Genomic DNA, 27,884 nt, shown 5'->3' on the forward strand with positions numbered 1-27,884 from the left:
AAAGTGCATGCAGCACATCTGGCTGCCTTCTCTTTAAGCCATCTGAGTTTGTGATGGAAGTATCGTACGGTAAGCCTCTACCACAACAAAAAACTGGGATAAGTATGCACTAATACAGGAAAAATTGTGTTTGTTTTTGTTATTTTATGACTGTGTAGATCCTCACTTCCTTTGTCAAGACACTTTGTCAAGACCAACCATCCGTATAGGACTAATATGCTCTACACCCAGATTAGAACTCATTAAAAAAATTTCCTTAAAAATTATTCTCTTTATTTTTTATGAATTTTAACTTCCCCCCCCCCCACACACACACACTGAAACATTTGATTATTGAAATTGATGCTTAGTTTCTTGGGAAAACAACTGTAATGAATGGAGGCTTTCACACTAGGACCTTACCAGAGTTGTGGTTCAGCCAGCCCAGAGGCTGTTCTCTCTCAGGTTGGTTCCTCACCCATAGCACTGCATTCTGGGGAGCTCTGCTCCTCAGCAGCAAAGCAGGGAGTATCAACAGTTCTCATCAGCCATTTTGGAGGCTTTTCTAAAACACATTTACACATTTGTTCTATTTTTTAATTATTATTTTTTAAATATCTTTTTAACCAAAGTATAGAATCACCTGGGTTGAAAAGGACCACAGTGATCATCCAGTTTCAACCCCCTGCTATGTGCAGGGTCACCAACCACCAGACCAGGCTGCCCAGAGCCACATCCAGCCTGGCCTTGAATGCCTCCAGGCATGGGGCATCCACAGCCTCCTTGGGCAACCTGTTCCAGTGCGTCACCACCCTCTGTGTGAAAAACTTCCTCCTAATATCTAACCTAATAACCTGGATGTTTCTATCGCTTTTTTTTCCTTCCCATTTATTTTTCTTTTTTTCTTATAAAAAAAAAAAAAAAAAAAAAAAAAAATTCCTTGCAAAGCAAGAGGGAAGTGCTGCTCAACTGGTACAAACTACTTTTGCACTTGTGCCATTTGGCACTTGATGCAGTTATTATTTATCTGTATTGCCGTCGTGCCTGTGAGCCCTGATAGAGACCAGAAACATGCAATAAAGAGCAATGCTTCTGTCGTGAAGGTGAGTAACAGATTTTAAGCTAATAACAAATTCCTATCTTTGTTTGACAGATCCCTTAGTACCTTTCAGACCATGATAACAATTGAAATATAGAGGAGTAAAAATAAGGACGTGTTGAGGTTTATATTCTGTAAGATGCCAAATCTGGAAAAAATGCTAGAATATATGCGAGATATGCACTAAACACAACAAGCAGAGACCTTTTAGCAGTTAAAAACAAGAACTAGGTCCTTCTACTCCATCAAACATAAGATAGAAAAGTATTTTTATATATTTTTGTTACGCTCAGCAATAATGCATAATATTGAATTGCCACCTCCCCTTTGAGGCATATGAGTGCATTCTCTGACATCTAATGTGGTGACAACCTCAAAACCCTATGTGCTTCTCGTTCTTTTTGTTTACTCTCTAACTAGTTGCTTTATCATCTTGATTTTTGTAGGAAAGAAGAAAAAATCAACACAAAACCCATAGATATAAGAGCACTACCCCTCTTCCTATGTATATGAAAGTGATCAAAGGCTCGTAGTGCTTATGTGATACACACACACAGAATGACTATACAAAGGACATACAGCAGTGTAGCTAACAGCTGCTCCCTCCTAAAAGTCTTTCAGCATTCTGCAGAGCCCAGGGACCCAAAAACCTTACTAAACAGTCTCCTCTATATCAAATTAATTAGGAAATTTGTTTTAGAGGCATGTTTCCAGTTTTGCCTTCATGTTAGCATTTCCAAACTTTCCCTGGAACCAGGTCTAGTGTTTTAAAGCAAATGCCATGTGGGAGGAGAGCAATAGTGCTGAGCAAGAACAGGAGCAGCACGGGATGGCTGCCTGCCAGGTTCTGCATCGTCATCCTGAAATCCAGTTCTGCAGGAGCTGTGAGTCACTTCCATGGATGTAAAAGTAGAAAGTTTATACAAACCCCAGGAGAGCTGTGGAGTTCTGTTGCCAATGCCCTGCTGGCTGCTAGCTCTAGAGTTTCTTGCCTGGTTCTCTCCATCTCACCCCTGGATTTTCAAAGTCCTCAATTGTTCATTAATTGTCTGCCTTATCTCTATAGCCATGCTAGTTTTGTCACTCAGGAGCCGCAGGCAAAACAAGCGCACTGACCTCAGGAGGAGAAAAGGGAGGGTCGATGGATCACATCGTGCCAAGTTCATACCTGCACAGTGTCTGACCTGCCAAATGGAGTCAGGGTGTCTCCCTTTGGGGGCCTAGCCAGTCCCCACAGCCCCAAGGAGAGGCTGTTATCTCTAAGATGGGGTTGGGAGCAGCAGGAGAGGAGTCTTCAAGCAGAAGAGAAAACAAGGTGAGAGACTGTCCTGTGTCCGGGGTTAATGGCCTTCACTGGCAAGCGTTAAATCAAGTCCAGACAGGAATCCCACATAATATTCAAGTGTTAAAAGAGATTGAGAGAAGAGAAAGCAAGAGATAATTAATATTAAGTGGTTGTCTCTGGTCCTTGTATAAGAAAGAGTTAAGAAGATCAGGGCCACAGACATCAGTATGATCAAACACTCATCTGCATCAACAGACCCCATACCTCTGATCTGGTTAGACCATAGTAGAGCAAAAGACCTGAGCAAAAGTCTACCCCTGAACCCACAGCCTACCCACAGTAGAGCAAAAGAGCAAAAGTCTACCCCTGAATTCAGTTCTGATCTTCCAGGATAAACTCAGTGCAGAAGGCAGTGGATCCCCACCCTCTCTGACTTCAGAAAAAGAAAGGTTTTGGCACTTGCCCATTACTTTTTAAGATAATAGCATTTTTGATCGTCATTAAAAATAAATACATGAAAGGTTGCACGGACTACAAGGTAGGATATAACTTTGATCATTGTTCAGAGCTTTGCTGTGTCATGGAAGTGAATGAGGGAACTGCTCTTGGCCTTTTCTCTGTAAATTAATAATGGAGGACACAGATTTTTTTTTTCTTCATTTGCAGAAGTGATTTAAATTAATATACTGGAAAAAAAAATCCAATTTAATGATGGCTTTACTGAACTACTGGGTTGTATGGTTTGTTTTCTGCTTTTATTGGATTTTCTTTCAGGTTACAAGGCATGGTAAGTAAGCTGCTTTACTTCTTACATTCCACTAATTCATCTTTTCCTTCTGTTTGCTTCTTCCATAAAGTCGTAATCCAATACCCACACAACAATCATTTGCAGCATCTCAGCTAATTACATCACAGTGCTTTGAGATTTTTGGTGAGCATTAAATGACACGGTGACAGCTTTCTGCTTCCATATTTCTGCTGCCTATTTTTACATCTTCACCAGTAAATTAGAGAGAGTGCACAAAAAGGTCAACACATAGTCCAGAAGGAAAATGATCAGTGTTCTGTGCTTTCATAGTTTTTGAATGGTCCATAGGACTGATTTTTAGTCTGAAATTTCCCTCAAGAAATGGCAGTCAGTTGCATATAAGCTAAATGGAGGCCTTAAAGATTTATGCCATACTGTGGCTGTTCATTAGCCTGTGTGAAATAACCTGGTTCACCTGCAGTGTTATTTCTTACTGCAGGTTATCTACCTGGGAAAGGTATCAAGGCAACAAGGCTTCTGCACTACAAAAACAATCTGTCTAAACTATTCAGGAAAATCATAAAAGGTTCACAGTTAGGTTTGGATGTGCTATGCAGTATGAGTAGCAGAAAGAATGACAAATTAACAGGAAATAGCATTTTGATCTACGTCTTCATACTTCTGGTTGCACATCTTAAGAAGCCAAAAAAAAAAAAAAACGGGGGGGGGGGGGGGGGGGGGGAGGTTGGTTTGAGGAAGCCCACTTGGGATTAGGTGCCTATAAGATCACCATAGGCACGTCTCCCCTATGGCCCCCTATCCTATAACTCACTTCAACAATCAGGAGGTGATGCTCAAGTGCCTGTTGAGCACTGAATATTTCTGCCTGAAGAGAGGCTAGTTTCAAGCCAGCAAGTACATTTCCAGGGAAAAAACATCTTTATTAATGTATCCACTGTGCTGTGGCCTCTTCTGAAGCTTGTTGCTGAGCTTTTCAAGAGCTGTAAACATCCAGATGTCTCCCATCTCGACCCAGAGAGCTTCCTGAGAAGCTTTCCTAGCTCGCACTTATGTGGTTCATAGCTGTGACATGAAACATCTTTCACAATGGAAAAGAAAATCCCTTCATGTGACCATCAGGTCAACACTCTGTGGATCATTAGGCAGCCCAGCATAGGAGCACTGTTTTGAGGAACACAGTGGAGAGCACAGTAATGGACACTTCTGATCTGGCATATCCTAAATACTGAATACTTGGATAATTTATGCTTATGCATACAGTCCTTGGTGAGAGAACAAAACAAGATCTGATAATGTTTCTCTTAAGCAAGTCTCAACAAAAGCTTGTTTGACATGCAACGAAGCTGCTGTTTATTCTTCTTTTTTGGAGGCTTCATATGAATTTTTGTAGTCTTGGGTTATTGCCCTGGGAAATGGAATATAATTTGAGTGACTGAACACACTGTCTTTATTTTGACTTTGAGAAGGATTGGGTCTAAAAAACAAAGAAGCTTCCATGCGAGCAGCCCAGACAAGGGTAGCCTTTTCCATCCGAGCAAATTGTGCAGCAGGAACGAGATCTACAAACAACAATTAAAAACCCTGATGATGACTGCAAGCTGTACATTCTTATTGTGCTGATGGTTTGTGTGCTCCTTTACTCTTTTCACGTTTTCTCAGACAGCAAGAAACCCTGGTCTGTAGCAGAAAGGTCACACAAGTGAAGATGAGAAAGATGCTGGAGAGCTTCAGAGGGGGTGAGCCATCAGAGCAACCTATATGGAGGAGCAAAAGGTCTGTGAGGGATAACTGAGGCCACTACACATGAATTCCTCCACTGGAGGGATGTGATAGAGACAGAGAGAGAGCTCTGTATGTGTTGCAGTCACTTTGAGAGAGTTTCCCAACTTTCCTCCCCCAGCTGCATATCAAGACCAGAAGACGCAGGACCCCAGCAGACCAAGAATCTCCAGCAATCTCGTGGCTGCAGATACTTCTGGGACTGATGGCTGATATGAACAAATATTTAGGAGATTAAAAAACCCCTCTGGTATGACAGGAAGTATTTCTGTATTAACTTTGGTCAACACTAACAAACTTCAAGTTAATAAGTGCATTATCCCTACTTTCTGCTTTAGTACTGGTCCAATTAGAGGATCTCATGGTGAAAAAACTACCATATAAGCAATGTGTTGATTCATGAGAATTAATGGGTGGTTAAAATAAATAAAATAATAATAATAATAAAAAAAGGTAAAATGAACTATAAGCAATATTCTGGGTAACAGAGATAAGGAAACCATGTCTATTCTATTTAATCTATTATACTTTTTTTTTTATCTTGGTAATGTCTCTTTGAAAACGATGACAACATTTGTAGCTGCCTGAGGATTCTGTGGGAAAACATCTACTTTTTAGCAGTGTTATCTTCTCCATCTGTTCCTATGATTTCTGTGTACTGCTGTTGTGACAACAGATCAGTTACAGCTATTCTAGTTTCCAATTGAACTTAGATTAATGGGTCATTTTAAGGCCTTCTCTGAATCAACTGCATGCTCTACATAAGTTATATGTGAGTCAAGGTATTTTGTTGTCTAGAGAAGCAAAGAAAATGTTTTCTTGACCAATATATTGCTATATATTTTGCCCTACTTGTTCTTTTTCCAGTGGAAAATGGAGAAGAATGTAGTGCAGAATACCATGTAACTTTCTCTGTTTAGCTGTGTGATGTTAATATTTTATTTCGGTTATTTACAGTGTATAAACTTGGAGCTCAGTGAGGTAAATGGGGAAGCTGGAATTCACAAACATCACTGCTAGTCCCATGAACAGTTGAAGTCAACAGGTCTGAAACTCAGTGTGTATGAAACCGACTGTGCAAACACATAAACAGTCACTTAAAATGACATTTGCAACTTAGAGGTAAGAATACTTACAGAAATTATTCCATTTGAGCAAATTCGCCTTTCCCAGAAAGACCCTTCTGAGTCACTTGAAACTTCATATCTGACAAGGGAGAGGGAAAACCAGCTAAGAGCAGCCTGAAGCAACCAAGATCACTTGGTCAAGTGCAAGATCTGGGTTGTGACAACAAAAGGGGCTGTTACGTGGCAACTGATGAGAAGCAGGAGCGTGTTTGGCTTACAGCAGCACTAAAGTAAACAGGTAAGAGTGCTGGGCTGGATGGAGATGTGTGTCTGTTCCACACTGCAGAGTGCGATCTGAGATATCTAAACAAATTTCCAGCACATGCTCTGATGGCCATCCCCCTCTCCCACACCTGGGTTGAATTCAGGCATATAAGCAACCTTACTGCAGCCACTGTGACACAGCCACCAGTGGGAAGAAATCCAGCCAACTATTTAAATGGCTATTGATCCTAGGGACTCAGCAGTAGTCTCTGCAGTGACATTTACTGGGCCTCACTATGTGGCTGTGACCCACGTTGTCTTTGTAGGAGCATGACCTCTGTTCAATCCTGATGTGTTGAAGCAACTTCTTGATAACTTGCATCTCATCTGCTTCACAACTAAAGCCATAATCTATCTAGGAGAGGAGAGAAGAGGTTACTCCAGAAAGATTTGCCCTTATTCAGAGACACATAATGATGGCAAGTACAGCATTTTCCTTTGTCACTTGTTCCAGTAAGTCTCACAGCTGAAAATATCTGTTACTGTTTCTGATTTGATGATTCAAATTCACTTAGATTTAACCTTCAGATACTGACTATTTTTTTTTTTTTTTCCTCACACAGGAAATTGCACACAGAATCTGACCCTCTCTTCAGCCTGTTTTTTGAAGAATTAGAAGCTTCTTCCTGTCTCTGAGCACAAAAGCAGTTTTTCCAGCTTTCAGTTCATCTGGGCGACTCTCTGCTGCAGGCTCTGTACCCTTGCAAGTCCCTTTGAAAATCAGGACACCAGAATTACTTGCTGGTATCTATGTTGACAACGGAGCTAAATTTAATTCTCTGCTCCTCTGATTATATACCCAGGATCTAGGCTGCTGGCAATGCCCCAGGTAACTGCTGCTCCTTGTCTGGTGTCACCTCTTGAGCTGCCATAAGGGAGTTGTTATTCCTGAGGATCCTGTTGCCCACCCCATGACGATGGCCTGGCTTTTGTCTTGTGGCTCTTTGATGTGCAACCCCATTTGGCCATGGCATCACAGCACGTTTTGGCTCTAACCTCACACTTGGTGCAGGGCACACCCAGAACTGCTCATGGATTCCCCAGTCTGGAGATAAGGGTTGAAGCTCAGATTCAGTGAGTGATGGAAGTCGTTCTGCATCACTGTTCCTTCCTCATCATTGTGCATCTCTTCATCATTTATCCATGTTGCTAGGAATAATTTTTATATACTTCTCAACTGAGAAAGTTCAACTCTAATATAAATCCCTGCAGAACAATGCTAGAAATGACCCCTTGACAAATAGTTTAATAGCTTAAGACATTTAGTGTGTTGTATTGGTAGCGCTAGCCCATGTGTCACACAGGACTCCTGTAAGGAGAATCCAAGAGTATTTCTTCTGTCAAGCTCCTTTATCATGCAAACTGGTAATCTTGTCAAGAAAGGAAAGACTTTTCTTTTTTTACAAACATTGATTTTCCATAAAGCTATGTGGATCAGCATTAATTAAACTCTCTGACTCTGCTTCTTCTTCCGTTTTCAAGGCCTTTTGTTATTTTTTATTTGCTAATGTCTAATGTCAGGCTCAACAGCTGAAATCAGGCTGCTGCTGACACAGAATCAGCATGTTCCCACGCTTCTGGGATTTGTATGATGCTCTGAGATCTCTACAAAATTATTATCAGAAGAGGTCATTTTTCTTTTTTGCTAACACTAATAAAAATCCTCAATCGTATTGAATAGTTTGTCATCTCCCTCTAGCAATCGGATGGTACTGCAGATAGTATTTTGCTCCTGGTAGATGGAAAACAGGCTGTCCTTCTTCTCAGCGCAGCCAGCCAGCACAGCACCCTGTCACCAGCAGTGCACGAAAGCAATAGATGAGGAAAGCTGATAAGCACAGGTGAACCGCCCCAAGTTCTCTGCCAATAGCCAGTCACAGTACTCATATTTCTCTTGTTTTCCTACACAGTGTATTTTCTAATTTGTATTACTTGCCTTTACATTCCCTACATTCACTATTATGTGTATGTCCATAGGTGTATCCAATCTCACAAGCTTCCTCTATCGTTATTAAAATCTTAAAGAATTACATATGCATTTGTCGAAGCTCCCTTGATTGCAGAAGAGGCACTTTATAGCCCTGGCTGAGAAAACTTTTGGATGTGCCACTTCAGTACCTGTTGATGCATATTCCTTGTACTGACCTGCCTAATGGAATGCAAATCCCAACTGAATAGCTGTATTCCGTTGTTGGCTTGCTCAGGGAACACGTTTACACAAACTCCTTTTTTCCTCCCCATTGAATAGTTGTGAGTCCATAGAGCGATTTTTCAGCAGCTTTTCACATATTTGCTTATAAATATTAGAATATGTATAAATACGACATATTTACAAGACAGATCAATTGATGACCTGACTATGCAGAAGCATCTGTAAAAGTAAGATATCTAGCAGATAGCAAGAATACTGTTTACTTTAGTGCCTTGCCATAATCTAATTAATCTTATCAATTATTATGTACTTGTAGACCAAACAGGCATGCTGTAGAGAGAAAAGGAGAGTGTCTTTAGATGGCTTTGCCAATTGGAGAGTGCACTGTATGAGAGCATGTGTCATTCATTTAATTTAATTTATGATTAACAACTCCTTAACATGATTAGCACTTCTCTAATTGTGATTGACATGAGAAGTAGTTCATCAGTCTTTCCACGTATGCAGCTTCATTGATTGTTAAAATGGAAAAGCAAACGCATTTGGCAGTCAGCAGTCCAGCATTTTGGAAAGTTCCAGGGGCTCTTCCAGCAACGTCCCAGTAAATCTCTAATTACATCTGACATGAATGGCTTTACCCGTATCCCTGTGTTTTTTTTTAAAGCTGGCATTTGTCTCTCGTGTTGAGATGGTCTCCAACAGGTGGCCTTTCGTTGGACAGCTACCAAGCGACACTGGTGGCAGCGAAAATCTGCTTCTGCAGATGAAATACATGGGATATGACAGAGTCAAAAGGCAACATAAAGTGCAAGGGAAATGTATCCAGATAAGCTGTGGTCAGTTCTCTTTTTTCCAGTTTTCTTTTTCTTTTTAAAGATCAGCTTATCTGACCTCTGCTCTTCCCTTAAAAAGCCTGGATTTACCCACTCACTGACTTCAGATTTAGTCCAAGGGCATTCAGGAGGCAAACACTGTGTTAATTCTTTCCACTCCATGTGCTGTGAGAAAAGTGTTTGTTGTAGAGTGCGTTCTCTTTTTAAAAAATAAGCTCTTGCTCATCAAAATTTACTCCTTCTTACAGTTGTTTTTTTTTTTTGGTACCACACGGTGAAGCCGATGCAGCTCTGTGGCTTAATATCATTGTGTAGGGCCTTTTGTTTAAGGTAACTCAGTACTTCATAGGAGAAGAAGTAGACTTCCTTCTTTCTGCTAGGTTGCATACAGCCTCAAGGATATCTCAGACATTGGCCTAACTTCCCAGGCAGTGAGGGAACTGCAGAGACCTCAGCCCACCTCCAGGCTGGGGCTATTTCCTCCCTGTCAGAAGGTTTCAAAATTAAATCTTCTTCCAAGCGGCTGTAAACTGGTCCCTGTGGTCTGAGCCTCTAAAATTGCATTAGGGGAAGGAGGATGTTGTAGATGGCGGCTGGCATGGAAATCCCAAGTGCAAACCCTCCCTGTTTTTCTTAAAGTTTGCAAACACAGAGGTTAGGTTAGATAACCACAGTGATAATAACATAAAGACACATTTAACATTGAGTGCTTATACTCTACGGGCATTGCTTTTGCAGAATGAAAGGCCTTTAGACCGTCCTTCAGTGGCAGTGTCTATTGAGACCAAGCCCCATCTTTACTGCAGTGCTTTCTCTGTGGTACTCAGCTCCAGATGCACGGTTGAATGTAAAGTTACAGGTGAACGGGGACTACCGAGTATGAAAGGAGAAGCAGATCTGCCCTCTTGTGTGCAAGGCATCTACTGCAATGAATCCGAAATGAATCTGGAGTGAATTTGCTCTTTGTAGTAATAAATGAGGAAAACATATCAGTGTTTTAACATTAACATGAAATGAAAAATGGGAAGAGAAAGAATGAAGGCTGATGTTCAAGGTTTAAAGGTGATTTCTTTTGATGAACTAGTTTGTGAATCTGAAGGCAGTAGACTAACGAGAGTAGCATATACAAGAGAAGGTGTTCTGAATATCAAGGCTAAAAAACTTAAGGATAAGAAAGTATGAGTAGTAAAAAACCCTCTGAATAAATCTAAGTGCCAGGGAAACTCAACTAGCTGCAAAATTATTACCCATAAAAGTAAGCCTTTTTTAATTATTATTTTTTTTATTTATTTGTGAATGTAATAGCTTGAGCATTTTCATTGCACTCATCACAGCAGTAAAGGCTGTGAGGGGTTTCGGCTGAGGTAAGCATATTTTGCTAGCCTTAATTAAGGCAGAAAGGGACACAGGGCAGCTGACTACACACGGCTGGTAAGGTCGGGCTGAGCTTACGCATCCTCCACTCTCTTGCTGTTTCCTTCTGAAAATTCACGACCAGCTGCCTTAGACCCATACCTTCCCAAATGCCATATAGTAGAGACTTAAAAAATGATAACCATGGAAAGCTAGTCAACAAAATTAGAAAACAACGTTCTTGACTAAGAATCAATAGTGCAGCATGGACTGTTTTCAGGATAAGGCTTGGTCTTGCTCCACTCTCGTACTGGCAGGCCCAGCGGTCAGTGGCCTTATAACTCACTGCTCACTTTTTGCAGCACTAAAGAAGAATCTGAGAGTAGATCATGGATCTACAGCCCAATAAAGCAATTTGGTGTGAAATCTGCATGCAGTTTTCTGCACGTGGGTGGTGGAAAAAGGTTTATTTGCAATTTGTCTCCATTGCTCCAACGGTACAGTAGAACTGATGGCATCCCTTTGTCTCTTCTTCACAACAAGAAAACAATTATAGTTTTGGCCTGTAGATAAAGCAAGATGCAACAAAATGAATAAACTCTGCCCTATATAAGAATTCCATCATACATGGAAGTGATACATGCTGGTTAGCTACTTTTTCCTGCAGTTCTCACACTCTCGTTTCATCAGAGTCTGTGCAAGCAGTGCAGTGAAAAAAGCAATAGAGCAATCTCACATGAACTGGACTACTTTTCTCTGCAGCAAAACTGCATCAGCAACTAATGTGACTCCATAGACCGCAGGTACATGTAGCATCATTCCATTATAAAAAGCCCTGGCTACCTTCCCAAGGCCAAACATGAATACAAAAATGAACCAAGTAAATTTTCTGCCAATGAGATAAAAATTATTCTTCCGATTCCATCTTTGTTAATGGTCAACTGACCCATGTTAAATTGATTATTGCAGACTTGGGGGACTGTGTCTTTTTACGCTTGTTTGTGTTATTAAATGGTGTAATTAGCATCTGTCTGACTTCTGAGGTTGCACTTTGAAACAGCAATGCTCTGTTTCATCTGTGTTGCGTGGCCAGCATAGGGACAGTTTTACAGGCTGCAAAGGGACATGTCTGGGAACACTGGGAGAAGGACAGATCAGATGTTCCCAATTAACCAGTTCTAATTAAAAGAAAGACCTAAATAATTACCCCATAAATGCACTTCATGAAAGCTATTTAAACATTTGGTTATCTGATACATTTATACATACATACATATGCATATGTATCTAAGAATGGGAATTCTAATGGAGAAAACACATCAGCCATACTGGATGGAAGGAGTGAACTTGTTTGTAACATAACACACTGCAACCACTGTGACTCTCATGTTATTGTTTGGTTCAGGAGGGAGTCCCTGTCCAGCAGGCAGCATTGCTTGCCATTAGTCTATTTCTCTCCTTTTCAAATTTTGGATGTTAATTCTCTCAGCTCTGTCCTAAGCCACCTCCTAGGCTCTTGCCCAAGGCACCTAATGAATTCCTCCAGCCCTTGCCCTGATTGTGCTAACAACAGCCAAACTCCATCCTTGTCTTCCATCCTTGTTTATTTCATTCCTGAAGGGCTGAAACTCATGCAGAGGCCAAGAAAAGCACACGATTTTCCCCTTCTACTTGTTTCTCAGGGCACTTTGCACTGGCAGGCATAGGACATGTATAAAGTCGCCACAAGGACAGAGTCTAACCTGAGTCCTGGAAGACAGAAAACATGAGTATGTGTCTTCTAGTCCTTCTTCCTCAGCAGCTCCACAGCCCCAGGGATCACAGAGGAGCCAAGATATCCTCAGGAGATCTCTGTGCCATCACGGCACTGATGCTGCTGCTTGCTATTGCTACAGAGATATCTGGCTCCCTTACAGTAATTACACTGCGGATGCTTTTAGTGTAACTTTGAACTTGTGTATTTAAAAAATGGGAGAAATTTGCAATAGCGTCAGCACATGGCAATATCTGAATGACTAATAGCCAGCGGAGGTTAATGTCCCTTAGCTTCCTCACAGGCCATCAACCCCTAGAGCTGATAATTAATTGCCTGAAATAGCCTAATGCCATTGTCGTTACTGCTTAATTATTCAGATGAAATGAATAATATCAATGCTAGGACTTCAGTCTTCATAAATGGAGAATTCTGTCTTTTTTTTTTTCCACATTCCACACATTATTTTCATCACCACTTCAATAGATGATGCTTCATGCCTTTTGAGCTTTCATAAAAGTAAAGACATTTCTTATGTATGGGGTAGCATATAGAACAGACAAATAACCAGCTTACATTCAGTTATTGTTGCGTGACTGAATGAATAACCACAGAAATCAATCATGGCAGGAAATAAATGCATGAAATGGAACTTATAGGAAGAGCTACATCCAAGCCACCGAGCAGATGCAGAGTATGGCATGGTTCTGCTTTCCAGACCCCCGCCATGGGGTGCTCTGAGGGGCACCTGAAGCCAGTCCAAGTATGACAGCTCACAGTCAGAGGTTCAGAGAGGTTTGGATCCAAGGTTTTGATACACTACCTCAAAGATCACTTCTCCACTGTTGATTTTCATATCCCAGTGCATGCTCAGGTTTCTGAAGCTTGTTCTGATCACTTGTAGTTCAAGGTGTTGAAATTACTTGCAACCTGATTGTCTGTTATAAAGTATTTTGCTAACATTCATTCAATAGCAAACACACATGGTAGTTCTTTATGCCTCTCATTGACAGCTCTTTTGCCAAATGCAGATTGGCAGACCAAGATCTTGGCTTAGGAAATCTTCCCATCTGAATAAAACGATGGTCATTGTCTCTTCAGCCGCTTCTTTTATGAACAAGGTTTTGAGTTTGTGTCTCTGTTCCTATTTATGTATCTACATAAATGCATGGAAGCCATGTGTTAATGTGTGGTATGTCACAGTGTTGTCAAAGGATGCTTCTTTTTGGTCTTTTGGGGAAATAAGTCTCATGTGCATGAGAACACCTTTTTAGTCAGTCAAAGAGAAAGCTGCCATGCATGTGGTGTTCTGCAGGATTTCACTTTGTGCACATCTGCTTCTCAATATAGCACTTCCTTCAAATTCCTCTGGACACTGGTATGTGAGTGTTTCCATTTTGATATACAGCAAAATACTGAGTTTGTCAAGAAAAAGTAAAGACAAGGAAAAAAGATCCTGAGAAATGTCTACAAGATAGTCATGTTTTTGCTGGTAAATTAAACAGCAGCAGGCCATGGGCTTGAGCACTGTTCTTCCAGGTCTCCATGCAGCTTATCAGTAGCATTTTCCATAAAGATGTTTGGCCAAGTCAAACCCCTACACAGTGGCTGGACACAGTTTAGAGGTTGGAATGTGCAGGGACAATCCCAGCGGAAATGGGGACTTAGTAACACAGGGGATTTTTGAAAAGGCGAAGGAGAGGTCGTGGTATTCAGCTGCCTGAATATGAGCCATTCTACTTTGCTTCCAAGCTGGAACCAGTCCCTTCTCCATTTTGTGATAAGTACAGACATAGCTTAAGGACCTAAAACTTTTGAGAGTTGTATTTCTAACCCTTAGAGATATATATATATATATTTTTAATGATACACAGCTCATCACTGGCTTTCACTAATTGAGAACCTCGTTTGCAGAAAGTTGTCTTCTGTCGGATTAATGCTCTGGGACAATTATGCATTTGTAACTGCACTGAAAATTCTAAGAAAAAAGCACAAAATTTTCGCTTGCTCTTCCAGTCTTAAAGATGTTAAAAGTCTGAAAGCTGTACATGCAGCATTTGATTTACTGGGTAATGAAAGTAAGAGCTTCCTGCGGGGTTCTCTAGCAAACCACAGCGACAGGCAGGGTTTGGATAAGGTGGCAGTGAAGGTATTTTCTGAGGATGGTCCAGACCAGTGAGGGAGAGGAACTAAGATCCAGATGCTCAATTTCCCTGCTCCCTCCTTGCTACCAGAGAACCACAGGCATGGAGAGTCCTTGTCCTAGTTTCTCACTAAATAACTTCTGTGCTACCACCAAGGAAGACCAAATCTTGACACTCTTGTTTGTTGTTTTTTTTTCACTCTGTTATTATTTTCATTTTAAGCCCTCCTCTGATGACAGAGGTGACAGAGATGAAGTCCCTGGTTCAAAGATTTCACTGAAAGAATGAAGAGGCAATACAGAAACCAGGAAGAAATGGGTGAATTGAGAGGAAGGAGAATGCCCCGCAGCCCTGTGGTTACATCTCTTGACAGCTCTCCTGCATTCTTATGTACATCTGCCCATCACGGACATCTTTAAGACCTGGTGTATTATTACTATCATATTACTGCAATAGCTGTCAGGCCCATGACAGATGCGAGCTTCAGAGGGGAGAGGATAAGAATACAAAAAGCTTTTTCATGCACAGTGAGTTTCAAAATGGATGGCAGCAGAATGAGAGTGAGAAACAGAATTAAAAGATGCCAGTAGCTTTATTTGGATAAAGTGCTGGAAAGGGGAGACCAGAAGGGTATTTTCAGGAGCAGGGCTGCACAGTCTTGATAGAGAAATTGAGATGTTTGATTTTTAAGCTGTGTGCTGGAGGGAACACAGGGTGAGAGCAAGAGGAGGCAGACGTGCGGTGCTTTCAGTCTAATGGAATCTGTTCCTTCTCCAGAGTGGGGATCAGCTACTGAGAAATTATTTTGATCCAAATGTGTGTGTTCCTTTCTTTCTATCAAATATGCCGCTGAGAAATCCCACTGTCTGTGGGATTATTAAGATTTCCTTCTTGCAGCTTCATTTGTAATTGCTGTAAGTCTCTGTCCCTGTTGCACAGTTTAGTCTCACACAACTAATCTCGGTGCTGCTCCAAAGAGAGCCAAAATCATGAATTTAAAGGTGAGATGGCGGTGCTACTGCTTGTATTCTACTGTAAATAGGATATAATATGTAAATAGGATCAGCCAAAAAGCTGCAGCTACCATCATCCAGCATGCCATTTCACAGGATGGGACATGTCAGGCAGGCACACGTCATACACGTTCTGATGGGTCCTGATAGGCAGCACACTGCCCTACAACAGCCCAGCATCCCAGTTCTCTCCATGCCCTGGGACATTTCATGTCAGATTTCTCTCCTAAGCACGTGCTGTCCCTTGCATCAAGCAAAAAGAAAGTTGACAGCACAGAGGAAACAGGAAAACTTTCAGGCTTCTATTTTCTCCACTGAATTAATCATCTCTGACAGTTTTGTGGCTTCCTATGACCCTTAAGTTTTACTGTCTGGTAACACATCAGGCACGGATTTCCCTCTTTCTTTCCCCTACAGCAAAAATTACAATGATCTTTCTCAAAGCTGACAGGGACAGGGCTTATTTCCAGTAAAAGGGCACCATACTTAGCTACACAGGGTAAGTGAGGTTAGAGAAATAGGTACATGGGAATAATGACAGCACCGAGGGCAGCAGACTTTCCAATTCACTTATACAGACAAATGTAACAAGTTCAGACACTAACATTTTTTTTTCGTTGCTCAAAAGAAAAAAAAAAAAATTCACTACTTGCTCTGTTTTCTGTCTGTGAGCACTCTTCTATTCTTAACTTCTGCGCTGCAGTGCGGCTAGGCTGTATACATGCAGATATGCTCCCAGCCCTGGGGAAGATCTGAGATAAGCAGAGAAGTGACACACAAATGGCAAGGAGGAGACAGCGATCTAATCGACTGGCCGCGAGCTTGGTACAGTGAGATGGGGAAAGCACAGAGAGCAAAGGAAAACAGGTTTCCACCGGGAGACACGTACTGCTCTCCCCCTCTTTCTGTTCGTCCTTGGCTTTTCACTCCCTTCTCCTCCGAGCTTTCTCTGTGCTTCCCAGGCTGAGATGGTTTTCAGGGACTGCTAACATAGGGCCTGTGCAGGTTTGGACTGGTTTGCCTGCTTGCTTTTTCAGTTTGCTGCCTGTCTCTGCCTCTCCTTGTGGCCTTCTGATCGGCACACAACACTGACTTCTCCTTGCTGGAACTGGCTCCTCTCCTCTTTTGTTGTCTGGTGAATACCTAACTTCTGATGATGGTCTTGGGATTTTGACATTTCTATATAGCTTCCATATTGCACGCAAAGATGAAAAAAATTGGCAATTTTTTCCCCCCTCCATCTCTCCTTTTCTCACCTCTAAAGCTCTTGCCAAGTGCCAAATCTGAACCCAGTAATACTAATGCATTTACTGCACTCTCACCTCACTGCATTGCCCATATACAGGTGCAGTGAGAAAAGGCAGAGTTATGAGTAGCTGCCCACACTAAAACACTTTGATTTCATATTTCAGATTCCAACCAGACCTGTGTTCTTCAAACTCCATTTTTTAAAAACAATGAAGTTGAAGAAGAAATCTGAGAAGAAGAAGTCTTCGTTTCAGGACAAGGTAAGTGTTTCACACCATAATGAGAGAACTCTTTTCACGGCCCTCCTATTTGCCTGGAAAATGGTTTGGAGGGGCTGAAACAGCCTTGAGGCTTCTTGTCTTTTTCCACTACTCCTGGTTAGCTAGAAATGAGGCCAAATCTGCCTGATGACACTATGCAGTCACAGCAGCAATGTGGCTTTGGAAGTGTGAGTCAGTGGAAAGCCAGGCACTTGGCTGGGCATATCCACTCCTCTGAGCCCTATCTCCATATCCACTTCACACTGCCAGACCCGAGGAGAGCTGTCAGACTGCAGATCCCCACTTCACACCTTTCTGAGACAAGAGCTGGGACAAGGCACTGAGCTGCACGCCCATCCCTGGCTTCCACCCAGATCGCAGTGCACGGTTGGGTGAGTCCCCAGACCCTCCAGCACCCCACACTTAACACAGCTCATGCCTTCTCTCTCAGGACTTCTCTGCAGCAGCTGTAAATCCTTCAGTCTGCATTCATCCTACTCAACTTCATGCATGTAACTGAAGTGGTTGGTAAATGGCTCACCCCTCTCAGCATCTCCATTTGTGGTCACGGGAAGTCCATACCACCTGCTATAAAGGGGTGGGATCTGGGGCATATGTGGTAAAAAAAGCAAAAAATATATATATTTATACACATATAATAGCAACAGTGACTTCAGATTTGGACTGCCTTCAAGCAGATGTGAGAAATGTGGTACTTCATATCCATCTTCTGGAAGGGCTTTTTATTCACAATGAAGCTCTTCCCAACCACAATTTAATTGCAATAAGCTGCATATTCTGTGAGTTCTCAAAGAAGAAAATGGATCTGTTTGTCGCTGTGCAGAGATGCTTCTTGACACCACATTGCCCTAAAAGCGTTGTTTACCTTCTCAGGGCACAGATAATAAAGGATAAAGATTTGTAAAACAACTTCTGAAGAGGCTGCTTCTAAACCATCCATCCTCATTAATTTAAATCCAGAAAGCTTGAAAAGGCCACCTTCACTGACCCAGCTTAAAAACCCTGAGATTTAAGGCAAGGAAAGATCCTGTGGAGGTCAGTAAGCTTCAAACTGAGACTGCTAAAAGCAGGCTGAGGTGCTTTGGCAGGATGAAGCCCTGCTGCCAGGCCCAAACAGGTGACCTGATTTCTTTGCAGGCCTCTGCAGGGGAAATGCACGCTCTTGCTGCTCACCCCCTCCCTTCCATTGCATTAATTCCAGGGCTCCCACATCAGTCTTCATAGGGAAAGGATTTTGCCACACTGCTAAGAGCTTAGGAACCAAACCTCAGAGCCTGGGCAGGAGCAGAGCAGCAGCCATGGCTGGTGCCAGGCAGTGAAGATCTTTGGTTTCTGCTTTTCCCAGATAGCTGGCTGAAGACAGGATTGCAGAAAACCTTGTCCTATACCCAGCTCTGGCTTTGTTATGCAAATGTGTGCATATTACTTGATTTCCATTCTCCACAACTTCCTCCTCTGTAATGTGCAGTTAATATTTATACATTCTTAATGACTGCAGATTTTGTGTGTACACACTTTGCTGCGGTTCTGCAGATTAGTTTACCAAAGTATGGCCAGATTCTGCCATGGCTACAGATGGGCATGACCACAAAGAGTGTCGTGGCTTACCTGGTGCAAAGGGCTTGGGAAATGGAAATTAAACTGAATTTTTGAACAAAGTGCCACAGAAGTGTATAATCATGAATATATATTAATTCAGAGCGAGAGATTTGATAAAACAACACGTCATGGCAGCGTATAGAATGGGCACATGCACAGCAGAGCGAGCACCTCAGAAGGGGATGTGTCCCTGATGTGTGCCTGACCACCACACCGTTGGCATGACTGCGTTCATTCAGTGAACGGAATATCACGTAAGGATGCACTTAGGGCAAATTCAGTGCTGGGTAAACATCCACCCACAGCCGGGATACTGTCTAACTCCTAATGGGAAATGATCAGTTCTTAGATGGAAATAGGAAATGCGCACTTTTGCATGAGCCTTGTTTCTGGCAGGGCCCTGCAGAGCTCACTTTGACCACCAGAGGTCAGAAGCAAAACATCTCAGCTACACCCCTGAGCCCTCATTTCCTCAATCGCTGTCCTGGAGAGGGAGAAACGGAGGAAAATGAGCAGAAATACCGCTTCATTCACAGTGAGGAGGATGGAGACAGTAACATGAAGGACCGCAGGCGATGGAGGCGGAAGGTGGCAAGGTTAGCGATGCGGCCAGCAGCCTGTGGGCGTGGGAACTGGGAGGAGTGAGGGAAGATGTGCCCTTCATACTTCACTGAATATAACACGGGTTTGTTGACATTTGCTGCCCTTTTGTGTTTGCTTATTCATGAACACAAACGTAGGAAACTTTCTGTGTTTTTCAGGAATGCAGACAGAACCTAAAAACCCCGTCAAAACCTCTGTGGATTTTCAAAAAAGGCACTTTCAGCTTTCCTGAAATCGTGCTTTTATTCTTTGCGAACACATTTCTGGAATATTAAAAAAGCATCTGAGCATAATAAGCAACCAACAGAGCAAATTTTCCCAGCCATAAAGCCTGGATCAGCTCATGGGTGAGAAATAAGACCACATGATCACACTGACCAGCCATAAGGCAGGAAAATTGGAAAGGCTGCAGAAATCTCAGGGTGGAAATCGGCTCAGATTTATCCACACTGTAAATCTTTAAAGAGTTGTTTAAGCCATGAGCTGTAAACTCTGCGCAGACCATTTGTAGAAGGAAATGTGCTTTATCAGACAAATTACTCATGGCATAACTTGACCTCCTCTCTTTGCCTCTTGGAGTACAGTTGTGGGCTTTGTATGTTGGAAAGGAAAGGACTGAGGATGGCAAAAACAAAATGATCTTTTTTTTTAATTATAATTCAGAAAGCGTCAAACCAAGCAACTGTGCTGCAGAGAAAGCACCCTGGCTCTGCTGCAAAGCACCAGCATGTTCTGGCTGGAGCTCCATGCACTGTCACTTACTGGTGGCCAGGATTAGTCATCTCCTGTGAGAAACACACAAGAAATGGTGTTAGACAAAAAAAGAATGACACTAATGAGCTAGAATCTCCCAATTCCCTCTGCAGTTTTACAGCTCTATGACATGCTTTCACTATGAGTATAGAGGAGTAAATATATTCATATTTTGCAGAAACAGTTGCTCTAAGAAAAGTTCCATAGTCTGTTTTTACTAAGGCATAAGGCTCTTGAATAAAATTATGTTTATTTCTCAAAATTGGTAAAACATGTTTCTGAGCAATGACTAAAAGTGTGCTTCATCTTGCAGTGAGCTATTACATACCTCTCTGAAAGAGAAGTTTATTACTGAGATCCTGACAGCTCATTAACTGCCTTACTGTGCTATAATAAAACTCCCATCACTCTATCTTCACAGCAAAGGAAAAGATAAAATGAACAGTGTTTGCATGTTGCATGTGATCAACAATCTCAGAAACACAGGCCCCCAAGGCTCAGTTCACTGCTGCAGTGGGGTTGAGATGGGACCAGGGAAATGTATGCCTTCTGCAGAGAAAGGTTGCCCCACCAGGGCTCCCCCCTGTCTGTCTTGCTGAGGCTCTGATGCTAGAGTTAGCTTCAGAGCTTCAGCTGTTATTATTCATGTTATCTGACCTTTGTGGAAGGTGCAAAACAAGGAGCAGTTTTTGAAAACATCAGGCTTGATCCTTGTAGCTCTCAGCTGCCTCCATCAAGGTCTGCTCAATCACCACCATCAGTTAGGATTTCTTCCTGCCTCCCCCTGTTAGGGGCTGATGGGTTAAGCAGTGATTTCTGAGATAGTTAGATATTTTTTGCTGTTTCTAGCAGCTCTCCAGAGAAGCTGGAAAAGGCCTTCAAGATCATCAACTCCAACCACCAGCCTGACCTACTGAGTCTCAGACAGCTTCCATCTTTCCCTTTTGTTGCTCCCGTTCCTAAAAATCTCAGGTAAGAGACTCAGAATTTTCTAGGATATAAACGCATCTCCACTGATGCAAATCAGGCCAATTATTTTGCATCCTCTCATAGCAGACAGAGAGGAGTTTGATCTCTCATTTCTGTTATAACCCTTGATGAACTGGTGACTGGTTCCTGTCCTTTCCTCACCCCTACCCTCCATTCTTTCCCGAGTAAGTACAGCAAAATCCTAGAATTTAAGTGCAAGTAACATTTTGTAATTCTCCTATCATACTTCATTTTTTCCTCAGTTCTCTTTGCAGCTTGTCGTATCTGTCTCTAAAGTGTGGCTATCAGCCTTGGGTAGAGTAACACTCTAGCAGAGGCCTTATCATTATGGATCAGAGCATGTTAAATACTCCTGATGCTTTGCACATGACATTCCTGCCAGAAAATCCAAGCATGGGAGTTGCCTTTTCTGCAGCACCATCACACACACATTTTTTCATTTCTGAATCACAGTAATTGCCAAATTCTTTTCCACTTTACTGGTGATTTGCTGTTAGTTCTTTATTGTGTATTTCTGTATTTAAATCTTATGACTAAAGAAAGCATTTTGCATTTCTCCCTACAGACCTTGAGTCACTTCTCTAGCCTGTCAAGATCATTTTAAATGCTATCCCCATCCTTTGAAATACTTGCATCCTTTTCCAGCTTGCTGTCATCTATGAATATCAGAAAAATATTTTTTATTCTATCTTGCAAATTGCCTAACACAACTAAATCTAAGACAAATCCACACTGAGCATTATTTGAAACAGAACCCAGATTGGCAAAAAAAAAAAAAAAAAAAGCCCAATTCTGCAAATGTTTTCCCTTCAGTGTATGTGTCCTCTTACAAGCTAGATGTCTAAGATGCTGTCACAATAGGTGGAGGCAGGAGAGCTATGTTGCTCATCTACAAGTAACCACACTGTGATCAGGTGTATTTGTCTTCAGGCTCTCTTGGTTGCATGGGCTAATGGCTCTGCTCAGCTGTCCTGAGGTAGGCACACAGCAATGCCCTCAGGGCAGCCTTACAGGGCTGGCAGGTCTGACACAGGAGGTCCACTCCACTTTGAAGTTGTTGCTGGAGGTCAGCCAGGAGGCATTACAGGTGGTACTAGCACCTTTATGTGGACAACTTCATTAAGCCCTAGATCTCACTAAAAAGGGAACTGAGAGAGCTAGGTTATGTGTGGACACCTACAAGGTAAACAAGAAAAATACCTCTGTATGAATCACAAATCTGAAGCTGAATATTGTCATACCTATCTTCATTTTTGTTTAGGGGAATGCCACATAGAATAGTGTGAAAAGCCATATGAAAATCAAAGCAAAGCAAGTTTGTTGTTATCCCCGGGGCCAATTATTTGGTCAAAGACTGGTTTGATCTGATTCTTTTTGATAATCCCATCATCCTTGGTTTTCTGTCATTATGCTATCCTTTAGGTTCTCCTGCGGTGTTTTATTAATAATTCACTCTAAGCCACAAATTTACATTCCCTGAGCTCTGGTTCTCAGGACTCTTCCATACCTTTAAAATAAAAAGTGCCATACTTGCTGTTCTGCACTTCTCTGAGATGTCCCATAAATTCTTGGAGGTAATTGTTGGAGAATCAGAAATTGCTTCATTTAGCTTTGAAGTTTTTCCAGCGTGTTTTTGGCTGAGCGCCACCAAAATGAATATCTCTGTTTACCTGAATGCTGTTTAGCTTCTTCTTTTGCAAGTTCATTCTGCATTTATTTTCTATCATTGAAATTCACTGTGGTAAGTATCAAGTCCTAGATATTCTCTTCCTAATGGCTGAGACTGATGAATACTTTGACTATTGTTGTTCTTCTCCCTGATGAGCTGTTGAAACTATGCTCTCTTCTCTTCTTGTTTTCCTGTATTGCTCAGTGCTTCTTACTTTTCGTAACGCGTTTTACAACTTGGTCATTCTGAATTTAATATTACATACTATGGATGTCATGACTAGTGGAGAAGGATTGTTGTTCTTTCCTGAGGAGCAGATGCTGGAGTCAGTTACTATCAATATTATCTGACAACAGTATGAAAACCAATGATGTGGGTTTTTATCTTTAGTGTTATACTCCTGCTTGATTACTTCAGCAATATACATGAAATGGTGTATGAATGTTCTTTCTGCAAGATGTGCTGAAGAAGTCTTTACGTGGCAATGGACTATATGAGGCAAAATTGAAGGATACGGGCAATACCCTGGATATAATCATCTTTAGTCTTGCATCTTTGCTTCTAGCATCTGCTTTCAGGTCGTTGAGATCATTTTTGTCATCGCATTTTCCCTTGTACTCACCTCAAATAGCAATCCAGACACTAAAGATAGCTATTAAACAAGGTCATGTTGGAAAAATGATTATTCATTTATTTATTTAATTCTGGTTAACTCCAAATATTTATTCAAACTATAGAATTTCTGAGAGTGTCCAGCAGTAAAGGACAGATGTATTTGCAAAAGGCAAGTAGCCAGTCATTCAGCACGGTTGTGATTAAAGCTCAAAATGGTCTTGGATGCAATCTTTTGAACTCCAAATCATGGCTCACTTGATAGATTGATGCAGAAAATGTTTACACTTCATTATGTTGAAAGATGATGGATAAGTTTGCAACTGCATTTGATCAGTGAAGTGTAGGAACAGGTCAGATGAAGTAGTGGAGAGAACAGCTGGAGAAATGAGGACTGAAAGTTAATTGTAGCCAAGATTAATTTCCTTTATTTGGCTGTGTGGGAGAAGGGTTTGAAATTGTTTGGAAGGTGTTTTTAGTTTCAGAAGACAATAATAGTATTTAGCATTACACATGACATTAGGCACATAATTTTCATCTATACATTTCAGCGCATTTTCCAAACACTGTTGTTAATCTTCTTGCTAGGCTTTGGAAAGGGAGGCTCTGACAATTTAGTGAACTGTTACTTTGCCCCTAATTTCCGCACCAGTCCACAACATAGAATCATGGAATCATTAAGGTTGAAAAGACCTCTCAGATCATCCAATCCAACCATCAGCCCACCCCCACCATGCCCACTGACCACGTCCCTCAGTGCCACATCCACACGGTTCAGGAACACCAGGGATGGTGACTGCACCACCTCTCTGGGCAGCCTGTGCCACTGCTTCACCACTCCTTCTGAGCAGAAATATTTGCTAATGCCCAACCTGAACCTCTCCTGGTTGTTACTTCTTCACCAGTTTAACTGAAGTAAGCAAAGTAGTTAAGATTTATTGCTATTCCACACAGCATCGTCAGGTGTGGCTTCTCGTGATTAATATAACTTATTTCCTTGTATTCTTTGGGGTTTTTTTTGTAACAATTGGTCGTCCTATCACAAGAGGCTGACCCCCCCCCCCTTGCTACAACCCCTTTGAGATGGTTGTAGAGAGTGATGAGGCCTTCCATGAGCCTCCTCTTCTCCAGACTGAATGATCCCAGTTCCTGCTGCCAGGGTCCCAAACTGAACACATCACTGAAGGTTTGAGCAGATCCAGTGCAGAGGCCTGCTGTCCTCACTCAGCACTTCTTCAGAGCTCAGAATCAGAAAGCCCCCTCCCCTGTTAGTATCACTGGAGAAAACAGTCAATGGGTTCTGTTCTTCCCATTAGAATTATTTTGCAGTCCAAGAGACAAGGCAGCATTGCAGCCTGTCTTGGATAAGCATTAGTTAACTGGCAGTTTGCTTAGACTGTAGGGCTCTGAACATGTAGTCTCCTTGCAAATTGTTCGAATATTAGAGAAGTGTGGTCACAACCAGATGGAGGCACACTGGAGTATCTCTCACCACTTCTTGGCACAGTGTCAGGATGAGACTCTGCTACGTAACTCCCCTCCCTTCAGTTTTCATGGTTTTCACGGTGAGGAAGCCTGGGTGAGCAGGCCTTGATGGCACCTTCCACCCACATCCCCAGCCTGGTGAGCTGTGACCTTGGAGCATGCACTGACACCTACCATGAGATTCCTTTGTGCATCTGCTGTGTGCAGAACATACAGGCATTTGCACATGAATATAATGGGGAAAAAAAAAATAAAATTACTTCCTATCAGGTATGTGCAAAGTGGAAAATATCTGTGCTTTTTGGCTCAGTAATGTGCTGCTTTCTCCTTGCTCTTAGGCACTACAAAATTACATCATTAGAGATTTTCATGCTCTGTTCCATAAGTGCACATAAAATGTCTGGTCAACTAGAGCATAGTATCCACTCTGTATCCTCTGTATCTCTTAGAAATCACGGGTTAATTTCTCACCCGTTGAAAGCAAAGGCAAAATTCCTGTAGACTTTAATGAAGCCAACACTTTCTTCTTGTGACTTTGCCATCATTAAGCAGAAGCCATTTGGCTTTAGATACTGAGTGTCTCATCATTCTGAACAAACTGCCAAGACAGGAAAAAAAAAGAACGCTTTTTCAATCACTTTCATTCGTTAGGAAATCTTGAGTTGTACACAAACCTTTCAGTTTTTTCAATATGTGTTCTGTCAGTTTGTCTCCTCTGAGAGAGCCCAATTATGCATGTGCTGCAGCTACGTTTTGAAACAGACATTCCACAAAAGAACCGATTTTACATTGTGGCTGCAACATATTAAAAATACCATTTGCAGTATTTACAGATACTGACTATTAACAGGGGCAATCACAGAGCAGATGAGCATCTTTTCAACTGGTGTTTGCCAGTTTGGGGTATGTCTCTGGAGAAGGAATTTTGTGGAGGATTGGGTAGCTGTGTGCCGATGTTAAGTAGGACGGTGAATTTTCTTGAGTAACACAGTCAGATGTAGTCCTTATCAGGATAATTAAATAGCACATCTCTCAGCATCCAGTAATGGTGTAAAAATTGCAAATAATATTTATCACATCAAAGTGACTGGAGCTAGCGTGGAGCACAGGTTCTGCTCATGTGACACAGGCAAAATAGCAGGGAAGTAAACAGGCATTTTGGCTGAATTGTGCCTTCTTCTATCACATGGCTTTGAAATCTGAAAACTTAAGGCTTGAGAGCAATCACTGTCACTCGTAGTCTGAATGGAGAAATAAACAAACATGTAAATGGTGACATCTCATATGATTCTGATGTTTCTGTACATTTAGACTTCAGTGCATTTAAACAAAAAAAGTGCAAAAGTATTTAGAGCATTACTGCACCTAAGAAGCCCAACTATTGAAAAATTACTGAAATAAGGTATTGCTATTTTAATAAAACCCTATAAAAAGAGTACCTAGTTCTTCTATGATTCCTTTCACTCAGTGGTATCAGCATGCCTTACAAAGAAGAGCAGTATTAGAACTGCTGTTATAATTACCATTATCGTTGGCCAACAAGAAACATGCGTGTCTGCATAGTGCAGATGAACCCAATCAATGCATGTGTACTGAGCAGAAATACCTATAAATATTCATCTGAGATATTATTTCAGTAATACATCACATATCAACAGAATTGAAGTGATTTTTATAAGGGGTGAGGGGAAATTATTTTCTTCCAGTTTATTCACTCAATACAGATGACTGGTGATAAAGGACAATGGCCTTGAAATCAGCATTAATCTTCACAAATGATTGATCATTTAATTGTAGAAGCTTTTCTTGTCTCTAAATAATCGCTGCTTGATACAGAATTGTACTTGAAATTTACAGGGTAAACACCCATCACATTTTAGACATCACAGAATAGCCAAAGATATAATTATCTGTTCATCATTGGTATTGTTAAGCATAGCACGTAGGCACTGAAAATAAATCCCCAAATACCAAAACCTCAAGCAGCATCCTAATTGAAATAAAACAACCTTCCTACACAGGTTACCGAGTAACTTAAAGTTAATATATTTAGCCACAAATGTTGCTCTGTGTTTAAAAATAGAAGCATGATCTGATGTTTGGGGGTAAACTATTATGTTGCTGTGTAGAAAAGCTGTCAAGATGGGAGGAAACAAACAGAAAAACTTCAGTAGTGGTATTCCTAGACTATATTATTATTTTGGGATTAGGTGTGAGTGATGGGTTTAACATTTACGCTAGAGATCAGCGTGGAAGGGTTTCATCCAATTCTTTTCAATCAAAAAATAGCCCCTTTTATGACCTCTCTGAAGAGTGATATATGGACAAGTTATGGCTAAATTGTGTGATGCTGCTAAAGCTATTGGAAGATAACAAAGGTTGTTGGCAATGACAAGTCGCAACATTCAGTAGAGAAATCTTCCTTGTTCAAATGTTGCCACCATAGGGGAAAAAAAATAGTAGAAAAAACTTCAGAGAAATAGGAAATATGTTTGGGAGTAGAGCAAGTGATTACCTTGTTCAGCCAAAATCTTGCCCAGAATGCAGTTGGTAACCATCTGCCTTTGTACTATTTGTCTGTGGCTCTGGCTGTGCCTGACCTACATGTGACTCTTACGAGCAGATGTGTACCAGGATACAACAGATGAGAGAACTTAAGCCTCTGCCAAAAGGACTCCACACATATTGGGAGGGATGAATACCAATAAATCAGGATCAGATGGGATTCATTGTATGGCTCTTTGAGAGCAGAGAAACAGTTGAATACTTTTATCTATTAAATGAAACAATACAGGATTTAATAGTAATACGTCTTCCTGTTGTATTTGTCTTAAGCCATAGCACAATGCCTGTGTACACACAGGACCTTTTATTTTCAGGGCATTAAAACCTGAATCACAGGTTTGATGCCTGCAAATCAAGATCCACCAAAATGACATTAATTCCATCCTATTACCTCCCACTTACCTTGTATTTATACTTCATTTAACTTGTATGAATGAGTGACTGAGGCATAATATCAGAGTTCTCAGGCTCGAAGTATATATTTAAGATATTTCAGGAACTGGATAAGGGAGGGGAAGGTACTAATTGG

The 27,884-nt window shown here is 41.5% G+C and overlaps 1 protein-coding gene and 1 long non-coding RNA gene across 2 annotated transcripts in view; both read left to right on the forward strand.

The window, feature by feature from the left end:
- The first annotated feature begins 4,607 nt into the window (after positions 1–4,607).
- On the forward strand, positions 4,608–6,716 carry LOC122156024. Its single transcript, XR_006167359.1, has 3 exons — positions 4,608–5,161; positions 5,869–6,276; positions 6,569–6,716. It is a non-coding gene; the product is annotated as an uncharacterized LOC122156024 (long non-coding RNA).
- A 10,291-nt stretch (positions 6,717–17,007) lies between these two features.
- The window catches only part of LOC122155943, a 52,237-nt gene continuing 41,360 nt past the window's right edge, over positions 17,008–27,884 (forward strand). Inside the window, exons 1-3 of the mRNA XM_042810326.1 lie at positions 17,008–17,058; positions 19,075–19,274; positions 20,884–21,006. Coding sequence (XP_042666260.1) covers positions 17,008–17,058; positions 19,075–19,274; positions 20,884–21,006 — 374 coding nt within the window. The remainder of the gene's footprint in view (positions 17,059–19,074; positions 19,275–20,883; positions 21,007–27,884) is intronic.

Source organism: Centrocercus urophasianus, unplaced genomic scaffold (assembly GCF_019232065.1).
Source record: "Centrocercus urophasianus isolate 14NV4802_14NV808 unplaced genomic scaffold, USGS_Curo_1.0 seq_12, whole genome shotgun sequence".
Lineage (NCBI taxonomy): Eukaryota > Metazoa > Chordata > Aves > Galliformes > Phasianidae > Centrocercus > Centrocercus urophasianus.